At 39.9% G+C, this 15,629-nt stretch overlaps 1 protein-coding gene across 1 annotated transcript; it reads left to right on the top strand.

The window, feature by feature from the left end:
• The first annotated feature begins 13,493 nt into the window (after positions 1-13,493).
• Positions 13,494-14,459, top strand: LOC117720995 (taste receptor type 2 member 39-like). Its single transcript, XM_034519685.1, has one exon. It carries the CDS (start codon positions 13,494-13,496, stop codon positions 14,457-14,459), a length of 966 nt encoding a protein of 321 aa, XP_034375576.1.
• Positions 14,460-15,629: the final 1,170 nt, after the last annotated feature.

Below are 15,629 nucleotides of genomic sequence, written 5' to 3'. Positions count from 1 at the left end.
ACACACACAGAGAGAGAGAGAGAGAGAGAGAGAGAGAGGGTTTTAGCCCACTAGGTGGAAATCTGAATATCTGATAACTTCTAACAAAAATTTTTAAACTTCAGTTGTTAACTATACCAAGGAAAACATCAGTTGTTTTCTTTCTTACACTCAGTGAAGGCTAAAGTTGAATTCAAAACATGTTGCTAAGAACATTCTTAGCATCTAGTGCTAAGCACTAGGTGTTAGTGATAGCTAATAGAAAATACATAGTCTTCCCTTCCCTTAGCAAGCTGGTAATTGCTTATTTTCTTAATGTTCCATCCCAGGCAGCATTCTCTGTGTTGACACTCCTTAATCCTTTTCCACATGGTTTAGTTCAGGTAAAAGTAAGTGCTGAGGACAACTCAAACATCAAGTTCATGCTGATCAATCAATGAATACTACTTGCATATATAATTTTGCCAGATACTACTGGGATATGTATGTCTCTGGTAATTGGGAACATTTTTACCTGCTTATGAATGTTAGTTAACACTGCATGTCAGGATATACCAGAGTGAGTAAGAAATACATGAATCCACGTTGGAGCTGAAAAAGAAGGAATAGGGTGACTGGAGTACTGATAAACCAAATTGAAAGGAAAGGAGGGGAGAGAAGGAGCTGGAAGGAAAGGAAGAGAATTCAAACAGCCGCTGCACCTTACATATAGGAAGAAGAATCAGAATATGCTAAAACCAGCATGAGGTATGGATGAAGCTATAGGGAGTTCATAACTCAACAAGGCCCCTGGTTGGGCAATGGGGCCACACACTCATTTCCAAATTTTTAACCCAGAATTGCTCCTGTTTAAAGGAAATACTGGGACAATGTATGAAGAGAGACTAAAGGAAAGGCCATCCAGAGACTGCCACCTCACCTGGGGATCCATCCCTCCCCTTTGCCTGTTAGAAGGTGCTACCCCCTACCCACCCTCTCACCCTGCCATTACACCAACATCCACTTACACTAGGGCATCCCAGGACCCTCTCCCCTCCCATTGCTGTCTGGCAAGGCCATTCTCTGCTACATGTGTATCTGGAGCCATGAATCTCTCCAGGTACTCTCCTTGGTTGGTGGTCTAGGTTCTGGGAGAACTGGGTAGTCAGGCCAGCCTATGTTGTTCTTCCAACGGGGTTCCAATCCCCATCTGCTCCTACAATTTTTCTGCCAGCTCCCCAACCAGGTTCCCTGAGCTCATTCTGATGATTGGATCCAAGCATCCACAACTGTTTTGGTCAGTTGCTGGCTAGACCTGCCAAGGAAACACCACAGCAGGTTTCTGTCAACAAGCGCCTCTTGACCACGGCAATAGTGTCAGGTTTGGTATCTGTAGACATGATGGATCATCAGATGGGGCAGTCCCCGGATGGCCCTTCCTTCAGTCTCTGTACCATTTCTTGTCTCTGTTCTTCCTTTGGACAGGAACACCAAATAAATTGGAGCAGAAAAAGAAATCCTCCCATTACATAATAAAACAATAAATGCACAGAACAAAGAAATAATATTAAAAGCTGTAAGGGAAAGGGTAAAGTAACATATAAAGGCAGACCTATCAAAAACACAACAGACTTCTCAACAGAGACTCTAAACCCTAGACAGATGTCATCCTAGACAGATGTCATCCTAGACAGATGTCATCCAGACCATAAGAGGCCTCACTCAGGATACCATACCCAGCAAAACTCAATCACCATAGATGGAGAAACCAAGATATTTTATGACAAAACCAAACCTAAACAATATCTTCCTACTAATCCAACCCTACAGAGGATACTGCAAGAAAAATTCCAAAATAAGCAAGGTAACTACACCCCACAAAAACACAAAAAATTAAACTTCTCACAACAAACCCAAAAGGCAAAAATCACACACACACACACACACACATACACACACACACACACACACACTACCATCTCCAACAACAAAAATAGAAGGAACTAAAAATCGTCAGTCTTTAGTATCGTTCAATATCAATGAACTCAATTCTCCACTAAAAAAAGCTGGAGTAGCCATTCTAATATCCAGTAAATTTGACTTTCAACCAAAAGTTATCAAACAAGATGGGAAAGAACACTTCATACTCATCAAAAAAAAATCCACCAAGAGGAAGTGTCAGTTCTGAACATCTGTGCTCCAAATGCAAGGGAACCCACATTCATAAAAGAAACTTTATTAAAGCTCAAAACACACAATGAACCTCACACATCAATAGTGGGATACTTCAACACCCCTCCCTCACCAATGGAGAGGTCACTGAAACAGAAACTAAACAGAAACACAGTGAAGCTAACAGATTTAACATATATCTACAAACCATTTTACCTCAAAACAAGAGAATAAACTTTCCTCACAGCACCACATAGAACCATCTCCAAAATTTACCATATAATCAGACACAAAACAAGCCTCAACAGATACAAGACGATTGAAATAATCCCATACAGTCTATCAGATCACCATGGATTAAGCCTGGACTTGAATAACAACAAAAACAACAGAAAGTCCACACACTCATCAAACTGAACAAATCTCTACTCAGTGATAACTTGGTCAGAAAAGAAGGAAATCATAGACTTTATAAAGTTCAATGAAAATGAAGACACAGGATACCCAAACTTGAGACACAATGAAAGCAGTGTTAAGAGGAAAATTCATAGCACTGAGTGTCTCCATAAAGAATTGGAGAGATCCCATACTAGCAACTTAGCAACACACCTAAGAGCACTAGAACAACAACAACAAAAAAAAAAAAAAGCAAACACACTCAAGAGGAGTAGATGGCAAGAAAAAGTCAAACTCCCGGCTGAAATCAAACAAGTAGAAACAAAAGGAACTATACAAAGCATCAATAAAACCAAGAGCCAGTTCTTTGAGAAAATCACCAAGATAGATAAACCCTTAGCCAAATTAACTAAAAGGCACAGAGATAGTATCCAAATTAACAAAATCAGAAATGAAAAGGGAGATATAACAACAGAAACTGAGGCTATTCAAAAAATCATCAGATCTTACTACAGAAGACTATACTCAACAAAACTCAAAAATCTAGATCAAATGGGTTATTTTTCTAGACAGATGCCACATACCAACGTTAAATCAAAATCAGGTAAACTATCTAAACAGTCCCATGATCCCTAAGGAAGCAGACATAGTCATCAAAAACCTCCCAGCCAAAAAAAGCCCCGGGCCAGATTCTACCAAAATTAGTGCAGAATTCAACCAGACCTTCAAAGAAGAACTGATACTCAAAGAAGAGCTAAAAGAGTATTGACTCCTCAAACTACTCCCCAAAATAAAACAGAAAGAACACTACCTAATACATTCTATGAATCCACAGTTATGCTGACACTAAATCACACAAAGACCCAACAAAGAAAGAGAACTTCAGACCAATCTCATTTATGAATATCGATGCAAAAATACTCAATAAAATTCTCACAAACAAAATCCAAGAACACACCAAAACCATCATTCACTATGATCAAGTAGGCTCCATCCCAGGAACGCAGGGATGTTCAATATACAAAAATCCATCAACGTAATCCACTATATAAACAACTTAAGGGGAAAGTCACATGATCAACTCATTAGATTCTGAAAAAGTCTTTGACAAAATATAACACTTTTCCATGTTTAAAGTCTTGGAGAGATCAGGAATTCAAGGCCCATACCTAAACATAATAAAAGCGATTTACTGCAAACCAACAGCCAATATCAAATGAAATGGAGAGATACTTGAAGCAATCCCACTAAAATCATGGACAAGGATGCCCACTCTCCCCATATCTATTCAATATAGTACTCAAAGTTCTAGTGAGAACAATAAAATAACAAAGAGATCAAGGGGATACAAATTGGCAAAGACGAAATAAAGGCATCATTATTGCAGATGATATGATAGTATAATAAGTGATCCCAAAAATTCTACCAGAGAACTACTACAACTTCAGCAAAGTGGCCACATACACTATATAAACAGACTAAAAGAAAAACCCCACGTGATCATCTCATTGGATGCTGGAAAAGCCTTTGGCAAAATACAACACCCCTTCATTTGAAAAGTCTTAGAAATTCATGAATTCAAGGCACATACCTAAACATAATAAAAGCAATATATAGCAAACTGTCTTAGTCAGGGTTTCTATTCCTGCACAAACATCATGACCAAGAAGCAAGTTGGGTAGGAAAGGGTTTATTCAGCTTACACTTTGACATTGCTGTTGATCGCCAAAGGAAGTCAGAACTGGAACTCAAGTAGGTCAGGAAGCAGGAACTGATGCAGAGGCCATGGAGGGATGCTGCTTACTGGCTTGCTTCCCCTGCCTCGATCAACCTGCTTTCTTATAGAACCCAAGACTACCAGCCTAGGGATGGAACCACCCACAATGAGCCCTGCGCTCTTGATCACTAATTGAGAAAATGCCTTACAGCCAGATCTCATGGAGGCATTTCCTCAACTGAAGCTCCTTTCCCTGTGATAACTCCAGGTTATATCAAGTTGACACATAAAACCAGCCAGTACACAAACCAACAGCAACATCAAATTAAATGGAGAACTTGAAGCAAGTCCACTAAAATCAGGGAGAAGACAAAGCTACCCACTCTCTCCCTATTTGTTCAATATAGTACTTGAAGTTCTAGCTAGAGCAATTAGACAACAAAAGGATATCAATGGGATGTACATTGGGAAGGAAGAAGTCAAAGTGCTGAGGTCCTGCCTCAGCCTGAGGAGAGTCCTGAGAAAGACAGGAATGGAAACAGCATTGATTCAATAATGACTCGGAGTCAGCAGTAGATGCAATCTGCTACTTCAGCTACTCTCTCTGCTCCCTGAGGAGTCTTTATTCTTCATCTTAATCCTAATTCAGTATTTCTTCCGGAGAGAACCAGAAAGCAGTCTTTTATTTACTGAAGTTACACCATTAAGGCTTTGATCATTGTTAATAATTATCGAGAATTCTTAAATTTACATAAACTTTGTAAGTCACAGACCAACAGTCCCAGCCCCCATTTCCTTCGAGCAGAACCAAGCACAAAGCAAAAGCACATTTCCTTATAGGTTTACACAGCCTGTTTTATATGGGTGGCTGGCCACAGCTCTTCTAGTTTTCGGGGACAGCAGACAGCAGTCTTTAATAACTGCTTCCATGTAAGAGTAGAAAAAGGACAAACTACTAAAACCAAAATAATTCCCTACAAAGTTTTGAATTTGTGTAAATAAAACAGTAAAACAGTAATGTCTCTCTAATACCTTTCCAGGCATTGTTACCTCCAATTCTTCAATCAGCTAGAAAGACAGAGTGCTAACTTTGACATGCTTCTTTATCATCTTTTAATTCTTTAAATCTTCATTTCCTTATCCTAGCAATTTCATAGCCTCTTGTACTCTCCTTCTAATATTATTTATTCCTAAATAATATATAAATTCCTATTTTTCTATCCATATCCTTTCCTCCTGAACCACTTTAACTCTTTATCCTTAATGTCTCTTAACTTAGCCTGGCTAATCAATGCAGCAGTTATTGGACTGGAAGGTACTAGAACCTAGATTCCAAATTTAAGGTCAAGTCTAGCAATGAACCATTTCCAAAAAGGACCATGAAGGCTGTTATGGCCCTTATGATTATATTGTCTAGATCCTTTCCCATGACATCTGTTTCATTTACTGTGGCATGATTTGCTCTGAGTCATGGGAGAAGTATATTCCCTGTTGGGGGCTGACTTTTAGCAGAAAGCGGCTATCAGCTTTGCAGCCATCTTGAGCCATATACCCTGACATGAGATTTGGATTACAATAGCCTACAACAGCTGAGCACACTCCGATAATCTTGGTTTAGATACCTTGAGATTAAAGGTGCGTGAGATTAAAGGTGTGTGAGATTAAAGGTGTGTGACTTAAGAGTATGATTTAGAAGTATAGAGATCAGAGTTAAAGACAAGACCTAAGGGCATGATTAAAGGTGTAACTTAGAGGCGTGGCTTAGAAGTGAGACATTTTGCCTGGGCTGCAACATTTATTTTGGCCGCCCCAATGTGGGGCTAGTGTGGACCCCAACAATTCCCCAGAAAGAAAGATTAAAAGTAGAGTAGTAAAGACAGCAGATCAACTTTGGGGCAACAGCAACCATCAGCGCATGTGATGGTCATGGTATCAACAGCCTGGTGGTGCTCCAGGGACAGGAACTATGTCACACCTCTCCTTATGCAGCCATGCCAGACCCAGTATCAAAGTATCACTATTCCAAGATGATATGATAGTATACATAAGTGACACTAGAGAACTCCTACAGCTGATAAACAACTTCAGCAAATTGGTGGGATATAAAATTAACTCAAACAAATCAGTAGCCTTTCTTAATACAAAGGATAAACAGGCTGAGAAAGAAATTAGAGAAACAACACCCTTCACAATAGCCACAAATAATATAAAATATCTTACCAAGCAAGTGAATGTGTAGAAAGTAAGATATCATCAGGGTTTTTTGTTTGTTTGTTACATTACATTAGGGAGAATGAAAATGATTGAGTCAGTATCCTAAAGGTTAGAGATCTAAAATAAAGAGTGCATTGTACAGATGAAAATAACACGTGACTGTAGACTATGTGTCCCTCTGTCTCTTATTTATTTATTTATGTATCTATCTAACCTCACTAGTTTTGTCATGAATCCATTATATAACCTGGTAGTGTTATTTCTTTTAATCTATAGACAAAGGGAGCTATTGGCATTCTTCTTTTGGCTTTGCTTTAATGTATTCTGTATGTGTAATAAATTATTTTATATAAATTCTATATCAATTCTACATATGTAATATATTGAATGTACGAAACTTGGCAGTTTGGAGTGAGTCATAGAGTCCTTACTGAATGAGAGAGAATGTCGTATATACACTCTTCCATTATATCTCTAGGGACATTAATCACAATTCGGGAAATTTGCTTACCTATTGTAATAAGCAAAGTCCACTTACCTGATGTCTTATCTTTTTCCTGGCTTGTTTATGTTGCAAAGTTGAACATGCTTATTTGGAATCTGGGTATCTGAGGACAGTAGAGAAAGCAAGAGTTGGAGCTTATCTGTCACTAAAAAGACCTGTGAGTACCGTAGCTATATGAGAAAACAAATAATAGAAGACCCAGCAAGTTTCACATTTTCATATATGTGAAGCTCTGATACAGTTTGATTTTATAATCAATAAAGTTGTAAACATGTTGTTGGTCTCTTTTTTGTTCCTGTGGGAAAAAAAAAAAAAAAAAACCAACAACAACAACAACTTTTGGAAACATTTATTTTGGCTTACAGTTCCAGAGAGAAGAGTTCATCATGGTGGGAAGGCAATAAGTGGCAGCGTGGTGACAACAGCTGGAAGTGGGAAGAGGGTATGAGCTCTGGAAGCCTACTCTCACCACTGCCAGCATTCCTCTTCCCTGGGGCATCAAGTTTCTACAGGATTAACCAGAGAAAAATAGAAGATAGATAGATAGATAGATAGATAGATAGATAGATAGATAGATAGATAGATACATACATACATACATACATAGATAGATAGATAGATATCATATTATATATAGCATACTATTGACTTTATTTTTATTTTTTATTAAATTATTTCATTTATGTTCCAAATGTTACTCCCTTCCCTGTTCCCCCCTCCCAGAATTTTCTTCATCCCATCCCCTTTCCTCTTCGCCTCCGAAGAAGTGTTCCCCAACCCACTCACCCATCCTTCTCATATACTCACCTCCATCTCCCCCCTCCCCCAGCATCCCGATTCCCTGGGGCATCAAAGCTCAACAAGATTAGTCACATCAGGGGCTGGAGAGAAGGCTCAGTGGTTAAGAGCACTGACTGCTCTTCTGGAGATCCTGAGTTCAAATTCCAGCAGCCACATGGTGGCTCAGAACCATCTGTAATGAGATCTGATACCCTCTTGGGGGATGTCTGAAGACAGCTACAGTGTACTTACATATAATAATAAATAAATAAACCTTTGGGATGAAGCAAGAGGGGCTGGAGCAAGTGGAGCCTGAGCAAGAGGGAGAAGGGAAGAGGGAAAAAAAAAGATTAGGCACATCATTTCCCACTGAGGCCAGACTAGGGCCAGTCCTCTGCTACATCTGTGCCAGGGGCCACAGACCGGCACGTTTATGCTCTTTGGTTGGTAGCTTAGTCCCTGGGAACTCTAAGGGGTCCAGGTTAGTTGATACTGCTGCAATTCCTATGAAGTTGCTATCCCCTTCAGCTCTTTCATTGTTTTGTTTTTGTTTTTTGTTTGTTTGTTTGTTTTGTTTTTCGAGACAGGGTTTCTTTGTGTAGACCTGGCTGTCCTGGAACTCACTCTGTAGACCAGGCTGGCCTCGAACTCAGAAATCCACCTGCCTCTGCCTCCCAAGTGCTGGGATTAAAGGCGTGCACCACCACTGCCCGGCTCCTTCAGCTCTTTCAATCCTTCCCTAACTTCTGTAGGAGTCCCTGACCTTAGTCCAATGGTTGGCTATAGGTATCTGCCTCTGTCTCAAATGACACTCTTGACAAAGCATTTTTCTAAGGAGTCTGTGTATCATCAAAGTGTTCTTTCCTCATAGATGTTTTGATTCTCTCTGTTGGAGGGGACCTCAAAGTCTCCATGGAAAACAAGAGAATAACCAACAACAATGAAACAATAAGCTAATCTTGTCCCAATATTCTAAGCATGTGCAGAGGATGGCAATTACTCATGTGATGTCTGGATTTGGGGTATGGCTGACAGATGGGACAGCTTTAGGAAGCTGCTGTTGTAAGTAGGACGACTTGCCAATGAGGACGGAAATAATAATCCTATTATTTTATTTCTTGCCTGCCCCACTTCTTGAGAGACATAAAAGTGTGTCTTCTCCACTGCATGCTCACTTCTTAGAAAGTATTGCATCTTAGCTACCCACTTTTTTCACTACTTAGAACAACATTTTGCATACAGATGACACTAATTATATTTTCTTGATTTAGCTAAATTCAACTCAGTGAATACTGATAAACTAGAATGACCTATATCATAACTTCCTTTCCTGGTACAGTAAAATTACATGTTTATGGAAATACAATGGTCAAACACCAATGACCTCCCATTACTCATTTATTATAAAAGGGAAATATTGTGCATGATATACAAGTAAATATAGTAGATTAGAACTGTTATTAACTCTACAATTGTTTCAATGCCTTAACAAAACTCAGAGAAAGAAAGGAAGGACAGACTTAGAAACCATGTGTAGTTTCCCAAATAAGCACATTTTGGATTCATAGTTCTCCATGTTAAACTTACTGCCATATTTTATATAATGAACCTAACAAATGAACATCCATTTCTATCTTCATGTATATGCACCACTGTGTTTTACAGACATACTCTTTACTAAAATTATCACTGAGGTTTGTTGAAAACGTGATAGATTTAATTATTTCTTAATTATTTTATTTGCATTCCAGCCCTTGTCCTCCCTCCCAGTCGCCCTCCCACAGTTCCTCATCACATTTCCCTTCCCCCTTGCCTCCAAGAGGATGCTTGTACCAGTCCATGTATGCTGACTGGTTGATGGCTCAGTCTCTGGGAGCTCCCAGGGGTCCAGGTTAGTTGAGACTGCTGGTGAGTCTATAAGGTTGCTCTCCCCTTCAGCTTCTTCAATCCTTCCCCTAATTTAACCATAGGGGTCCCTGACTTTAATCCAATGGTTGGCTGTAAGTATCTATGTATGTCTCAGTCAGCTGCTGGTAAAGCCTCTCAGAGGACAGCCATACCAGGCTCCATCTTTAAGCACATCATAGCATCAGTAATAGTGTCAGGACTTGGTGCCACCACCATGAGATGGATCTCAAGTTGGGCCTGTCACTGGACAACCTTTTCTGCAGCCTCTTCTCCATGTTTATTCCTGCAGTTCTTTTAGACAGGTACAATTTTGGGTCAGAAATTTTCACTATGGGTTGGTAACCCTGTCCCTCCACTTGGGGGCCTGTCTAACTACAGGAAATGGACTCTAAGTTTCCTGTCCCCAGTGTTGGGCATTTCAGCTAAGGTCACCCCCATTGAGTCCTGGGAGTCTCTCAAACCTCAGATCTTTGGAAATTTCTAGAGGGTTCACCCACCCCCAGAAACTGCTTATCTCCATTCTTTCTTCTGGCTCTCTGGGCTTCTCTCCTGTCACCTACCCCATATCTGATCTTGTGCCCCTTTCCTCTTCCCCTTCCCTCTCCCAACAAGATCCCTCCCTTCCTCTGATTCCCCTGATTATTTTGTTCTCCCTTCAAATTGAGATTGAAGAATCTTCACATGAAACTTTTTTCTTGTTAAACTTCTTATGGTTTGTGTGTTGTATCCTGGATATTTTGTACTTTTTGACTAATATCCACATATAAGTGATTAGTGAAAAAATAGTTTTAAAATATGGCCTCATTTAAAAGGTAGTGTACTCTTGAAAGCTTGAAGGCACATGGAAGGATGCTTGAATTTAACTTAGAATGGGAAGTAAAATAGTCATAAGAAGCAGATGGAGGGAGGGAAACAGAAGGGGGATGGAGAGGAGAATGGGAGGAGTTCAGGATCAGGTGTGGGGAAGGATGGGAGAGATAGCTAGATGGCCATAAAAATGAATAAAACTTTCAATTGACAGCGTGAGGAGGTACTGGGCATCTCCAGGATGAGACAGAGACCTGGGATAAGGGAGATGCCCAAGAATCAATGCGGGTGATCTTAACTGTGACTCACAATATTGGGAATTTGGAACCTGAAGAGGCTACCTCCTGTAGCCAGGCAGGAAGCCCAGTGGAGTGATAGAGACACCAACCTATCCACAAAACCCAGTTTTGTTTCAAACCAAAATTTATCCTGTCTATTAGAAGTACAGACATGGGGGATGGAGCAGAGACTGATCGAATGACCAACCAATAACCAGTCCAACTTGAGACCCATCCCATGAGCAAACTCCAATCCTTGACACTATTAATGATACTCTGTTATGCTTGTAAACAGAAGTATGATGTTCTCTGAGAGGCTCTACCCACAGGCTGACTCAGACCAATACAGACACCCACAGCCAAACAGTGAGTGTAGCTTGGGGACTCTTATGGAAGAATAGGAATGTGGGCTCTGAAGAGAAGAGAAACTCCACAGGAAGACTAACAGTCAACTTAACCTGGATATTTGGGGCCCTCAGAGTCTCAACCAGCAACCAAAGAACATACATGGGCTGAACCTAGGCTTCCCCACACATATGAAGCAGATGTTGTACATCCTGTTCTTCATGTGGGTCCCAAACAACTGGAACAGGGGTTATCCCAAAAGCTCTTGCCTGTATGTTCTTCAAGGTAGGATGACTTGTCTGGACTCAGTGGGAGAGAAAGTACCTAGCCTTGGAGAAACTTGAAGTGCCAGGGTGGGGAGGATACCCAGTGGACCCCCACCTGCTCCGAAGAGAAGGGGAAGGAAGATCGATGAAGGATTGTGGGAGGAGATGGCCTGGATGGAGTGCAGGGAGCATGATGTAAAGTGAATAAGTAAAAAGTAAAAATTTTAAAAAGTAGTATCTTCTTGAAAGAAATAGGATAAAATACTAACCTTAACTCTATAGACAGCAAACAAATACCTTTCAAAAGTGAGGGGTTTGTCAAGATTTTAATGTACTCACATACAAAAATGTGTCTTCTTCTAATTATTCCTTTTAAGTGGTTATGATATCATAAAAGACTACCAGGAAAACATCACAGTTGAATCAAAAATATGTCTTACCCCCCCACACACAGACACAAACACACACACACATAAACACACACATAAACATACAAACACACACAAATGTGCACGCACACATGCATGCGCACACACACACACAAAATCCACACAGTGAGCAAGACTATGCACTGATGCGGTCAGGCCTGATTGGTACATCTACATACCTGTGGCTCAGGGATTATCTCAGAAAATGAAAGACTGAGTTACAGGACCCAGATGCTTACTTGCTGTGAGATAGTATCTTACCTAAAAGCTTACCCAGAAAATCTCAATAAGTCTGCCTGAACAAAGCAGCATAATGAAGCCTGGCATGGAGTTGCACACCTTTACTTCCCACACTGGGGAGGCAGAGGCAGAGGAATTGCTGAGTTCAAGGCCAAGCTACTCTACAGAGTGAATTCCAGAACATCCAGGGTTATGCAGAGGAAGTCCTGTCTTAAAATACCAAAAAGAAGGGGGAAGAGAGAGGGAGGAAGAGCAAGAAGAAATGGGGGGAAGAGGAATTAGAAGGAAGAAAGCAAGCAAGGAAGGAAGAAAAGAAGGAAAAAGAAGAGGAAGAGGAAGAACAACTGTATAGTGCATGAAACCAGTTGAAATGCCAGCATGGAAGGTGACATTTTACAGGTTCCCATCCTTAAACAAAGAGCAACAAACAACCAATGACTGCTGAGAGAATTGTTTTTTACAGGCATGAGCCCTCTGATACATTATGTTATCCAGGTTATACACTCTCAACTGGTCTGCCATAAGCACAAATAATAACACTAAATGGGCTCAGTAGTGTGTGTGTGTGTGTGTGTGTGTGTGTACGTGCGTGCATGTGTGTGTGTGTGTGTGTGTTTTATCTAATAAAAGGGTATAGAAGAGTACACAGGAGACATTGGACTGGGGAGAGAAAAAGTAGGAAATGATGCAAATACAGCACTCATGTATAAAATTATCAAAACTTCTCAAAAAGAGAATGACTTCAAGTGACTTGGATTTGAATACCAGTCTCTCAATCTTAAGCTGTGTGCTTTAGACATGTTTTTAAATCTCTGCATAACTGAATTTCCTCATCTACAAAATGAATATGGTAGAATTGCATAATGTTGAAGTGTGAGTGTGTGTGTGTGTGTGTGTGTGTGTGTGTGTACACGTGTGTGTGTTATTTATACATTAGCACAAAATAAGTACATACACAAAATAGTATGAGTACATATATACCTATGCCATGAATTTTAATAAATTCAAACACTCGAAACTGATATCTAAAAATTCACAGAGAGATCATTGATTTATCTTCATTTCCTGAATTCACAAGTGAAAATTCATTCAATAGGGAGTTGGTTTATTATATTAAATTTTTAAGCTGAACAAGTCAAAAGCATTGTTCTCAATACCACGTTAGTGGTTTATGAAACTGAAGCCATTACAGGTGCTTCCCTGGGAGTCCAGACCAAACTAACATAAACACATCCAAATCTAGGGAGAGGACATGAAAGCAAATAATCCCATCATTTGCATCTCTGTATTTAGATACAAGTATTTTGGAATACACAAATTGAGTTTATTTTATTAAAAAAGATAAACAAACTGAATATGTTTGGGAATGGTACATGAGCTTCTTCCTTCTATGACTTAAGTCATAGGAGTTGTCAGGGACCTGCTGGGTGAATTTCAGGGACAGATTTTCCTGCAGCCTCCAAAGAGGAACCACCCAGGATGGCTCACCCTAGCAACTACTGGAAACAAGATGTTCTACCATTGTCCATCTTGATTTTAACACTTGTGGCCACTGAGTGCACCGTAGGTATCATTGCGAGTGGGATCATCATGACTCTGAATGTAGTCTCATGGGTTCAGAAAAAGGCAAGTTCTGTAACTACTAGGATTCTGATTCTTCTGAGTGTGTCCAGAATAGGCCTCCAAAGCATCATGTTGATAGAAATGATCTCCTCCATATTCAATGTTTTTTTAGAAAACAGTGTTTTATATAGAGTCTCAAATGTAAGTTTTGTATTCTTAAATTATTGTAGCCTCTGGTTTGCTGCTTTGCTTAGTTTCTTCCACTTTGTGAAGATTGCCAATTTTTCTTACCCCCTGTTCTTCAAGCTAAAGTGGAGAATTTCTGGATTAATGCCCTGGCTTCTGTGGCTTTCCGTATTTATTTCCTTCAGCTCCAGCATGTTCTTCTGGAACCACAAATACACTGTTTACAACAACAGTTCTCTAAGTGTCAACACCTGCAACTTCACCAGGAAATTGTACTTCACTGAGACCATTGTGGTCAATGTAATGTGTTTATTCAGTTTTGGAATCCTCCCTCCTCTGACAGTGTTCATTGCAGCAGCTACTCTTCTGATTTTCTCTCTCAGGAGACACATCGTGCGTATAAAAAACAGTGCCACTGGCTCCAGAAACCCACACATAGAGGCTCATATGCAAGCCGTCAAAGAAACCAGCTGTTTTTCCTTTCTCTACATTTTAAATGCAGCTGCTCTGTTTCTGTCCACATTCAACATAGTCAGCACCAGCCTCTTCTGGAGTATTGTCCTCAGAATCATTCTGCCTGTCTACCCAGCCGGCCACTCAATTTTACTGATTCAGAGCAACCCTGGATTGAGAAGAACATGGAAACAACTTCAGTCCCAAATTCATCTGTACTTACAAAGTAGATTCGGATATTAGCACCCAACATGGAGGACCACACAACATGGACAACCACCCCCACATTTCCCTTACCTGGATCTCTCTTTTCTCTGCACCTTCCTTTATCAAACACAAACTGGTTCCTTCACCTGATGCAAAGTCTCTATTCAGGATAGATCAACATTGCTCTCTAGTGCTCTGTGGGCACAGTCTTTGTGATATTTAATATATTCTTGTCCTTAGGGCTCTGTTTATCTCCCACTTTCTCTGACTCCAAGGCAGTGACTCTTGACATCCACTACACATTGGAATACCAAGGTCTTACTTGAAAACATCATCTAGTCCAGCTTTGCATTTCACAATAATCAAATAAGGATTTCTGGTGTTCTTAGAAGCTTTTTTTAGTACTCCAGGTGGGTCTAGTGTGCAATCATAGTTGATACAAACACCAAAGCAAAAGCTTCTAAAATTTAAGTTCCTGAAAACTCCTCTCTTTCTCTCTTCATGTGCCCTTCAACCACATGGGGCTTTTCTAATCAATATCTGGAAATGCATTTGTGTGCACCCTCCAAAGATACAAGCTAAATAATTTAAGAAGAGCTAACAATACAAAAAGCATCCTTCAAACTAAAACCTATTATCTGACGGTTTTTTTCTAGATAAATGATTTTATAAATTTGTAGAAATGCAGAAGTACACACAAGAAGAAACTCACTGCAGAATTGCTCTTAATAAGAAAACCTATATTCAAACTACATCATTAGTATGACATATAAATTTTGTATTTATTTATTATCTGTGGGTGGGTACATGCACACTTGCCATGACATTCATGTGGAAGTCAGAAGATAGCTTGCAGGAGTCAGTTCAATCCTTTTACCAAGTGGATCCTGGGAATCAAGTGCAAGTCGTCAGATCAATCAGCAGTAAGAGAATCATCTCAACAATCCTATGTTCCCATTATTAAAAGGAGATAGATACATATATAGATTAAAAGATTTATATTCTATTTGTAAGTACAAAAACAAAATAAAGTTTTATTCTAGTTGTTTGTTTTGTTTTATTCTGTTTTGTTTATTTTTATTTATTTACTGTACATCCCACACATACCCCCTTTTCCACAGTTGTGCCCCCATCCTCTCCTCTCCTTTCCCTTTGGGAGGGTGGAGTCTCCCCCTGGGTATCCCCCCACCCTGCCATAGCAAGTCA

This window comes from Arvicanthis niloticus, chromosome 15, assembly GCF_011762505.2.
Source record: "Arvicanthis niloticus isolate mArvNil1 chromosome 15, mArvNil1.pat.X, whole genome shotgun sequence".
Taxonomy (NCBI): Eukaryota; Metazoa; Chordata; class Mammalia; order Rodentia; family Muridae; genus Arvicanthis; species Arvicanthis niloticus.
The sequence above is the reverse complement of the archived record's forward strand: the minus strand, read 5'-3'. Positions and strand labels throughout refer to the sequence as shown.

Bases quoted from the DNA above. Each gene is read 5' to 3' on its own strand.
- LOC117720995 (XM_034519685.1), top strand. From the start codon at position 13,494: ATGGCTCACCCTAGCAACTACTGGAAACAAGATGTTCTACCATTGTCC.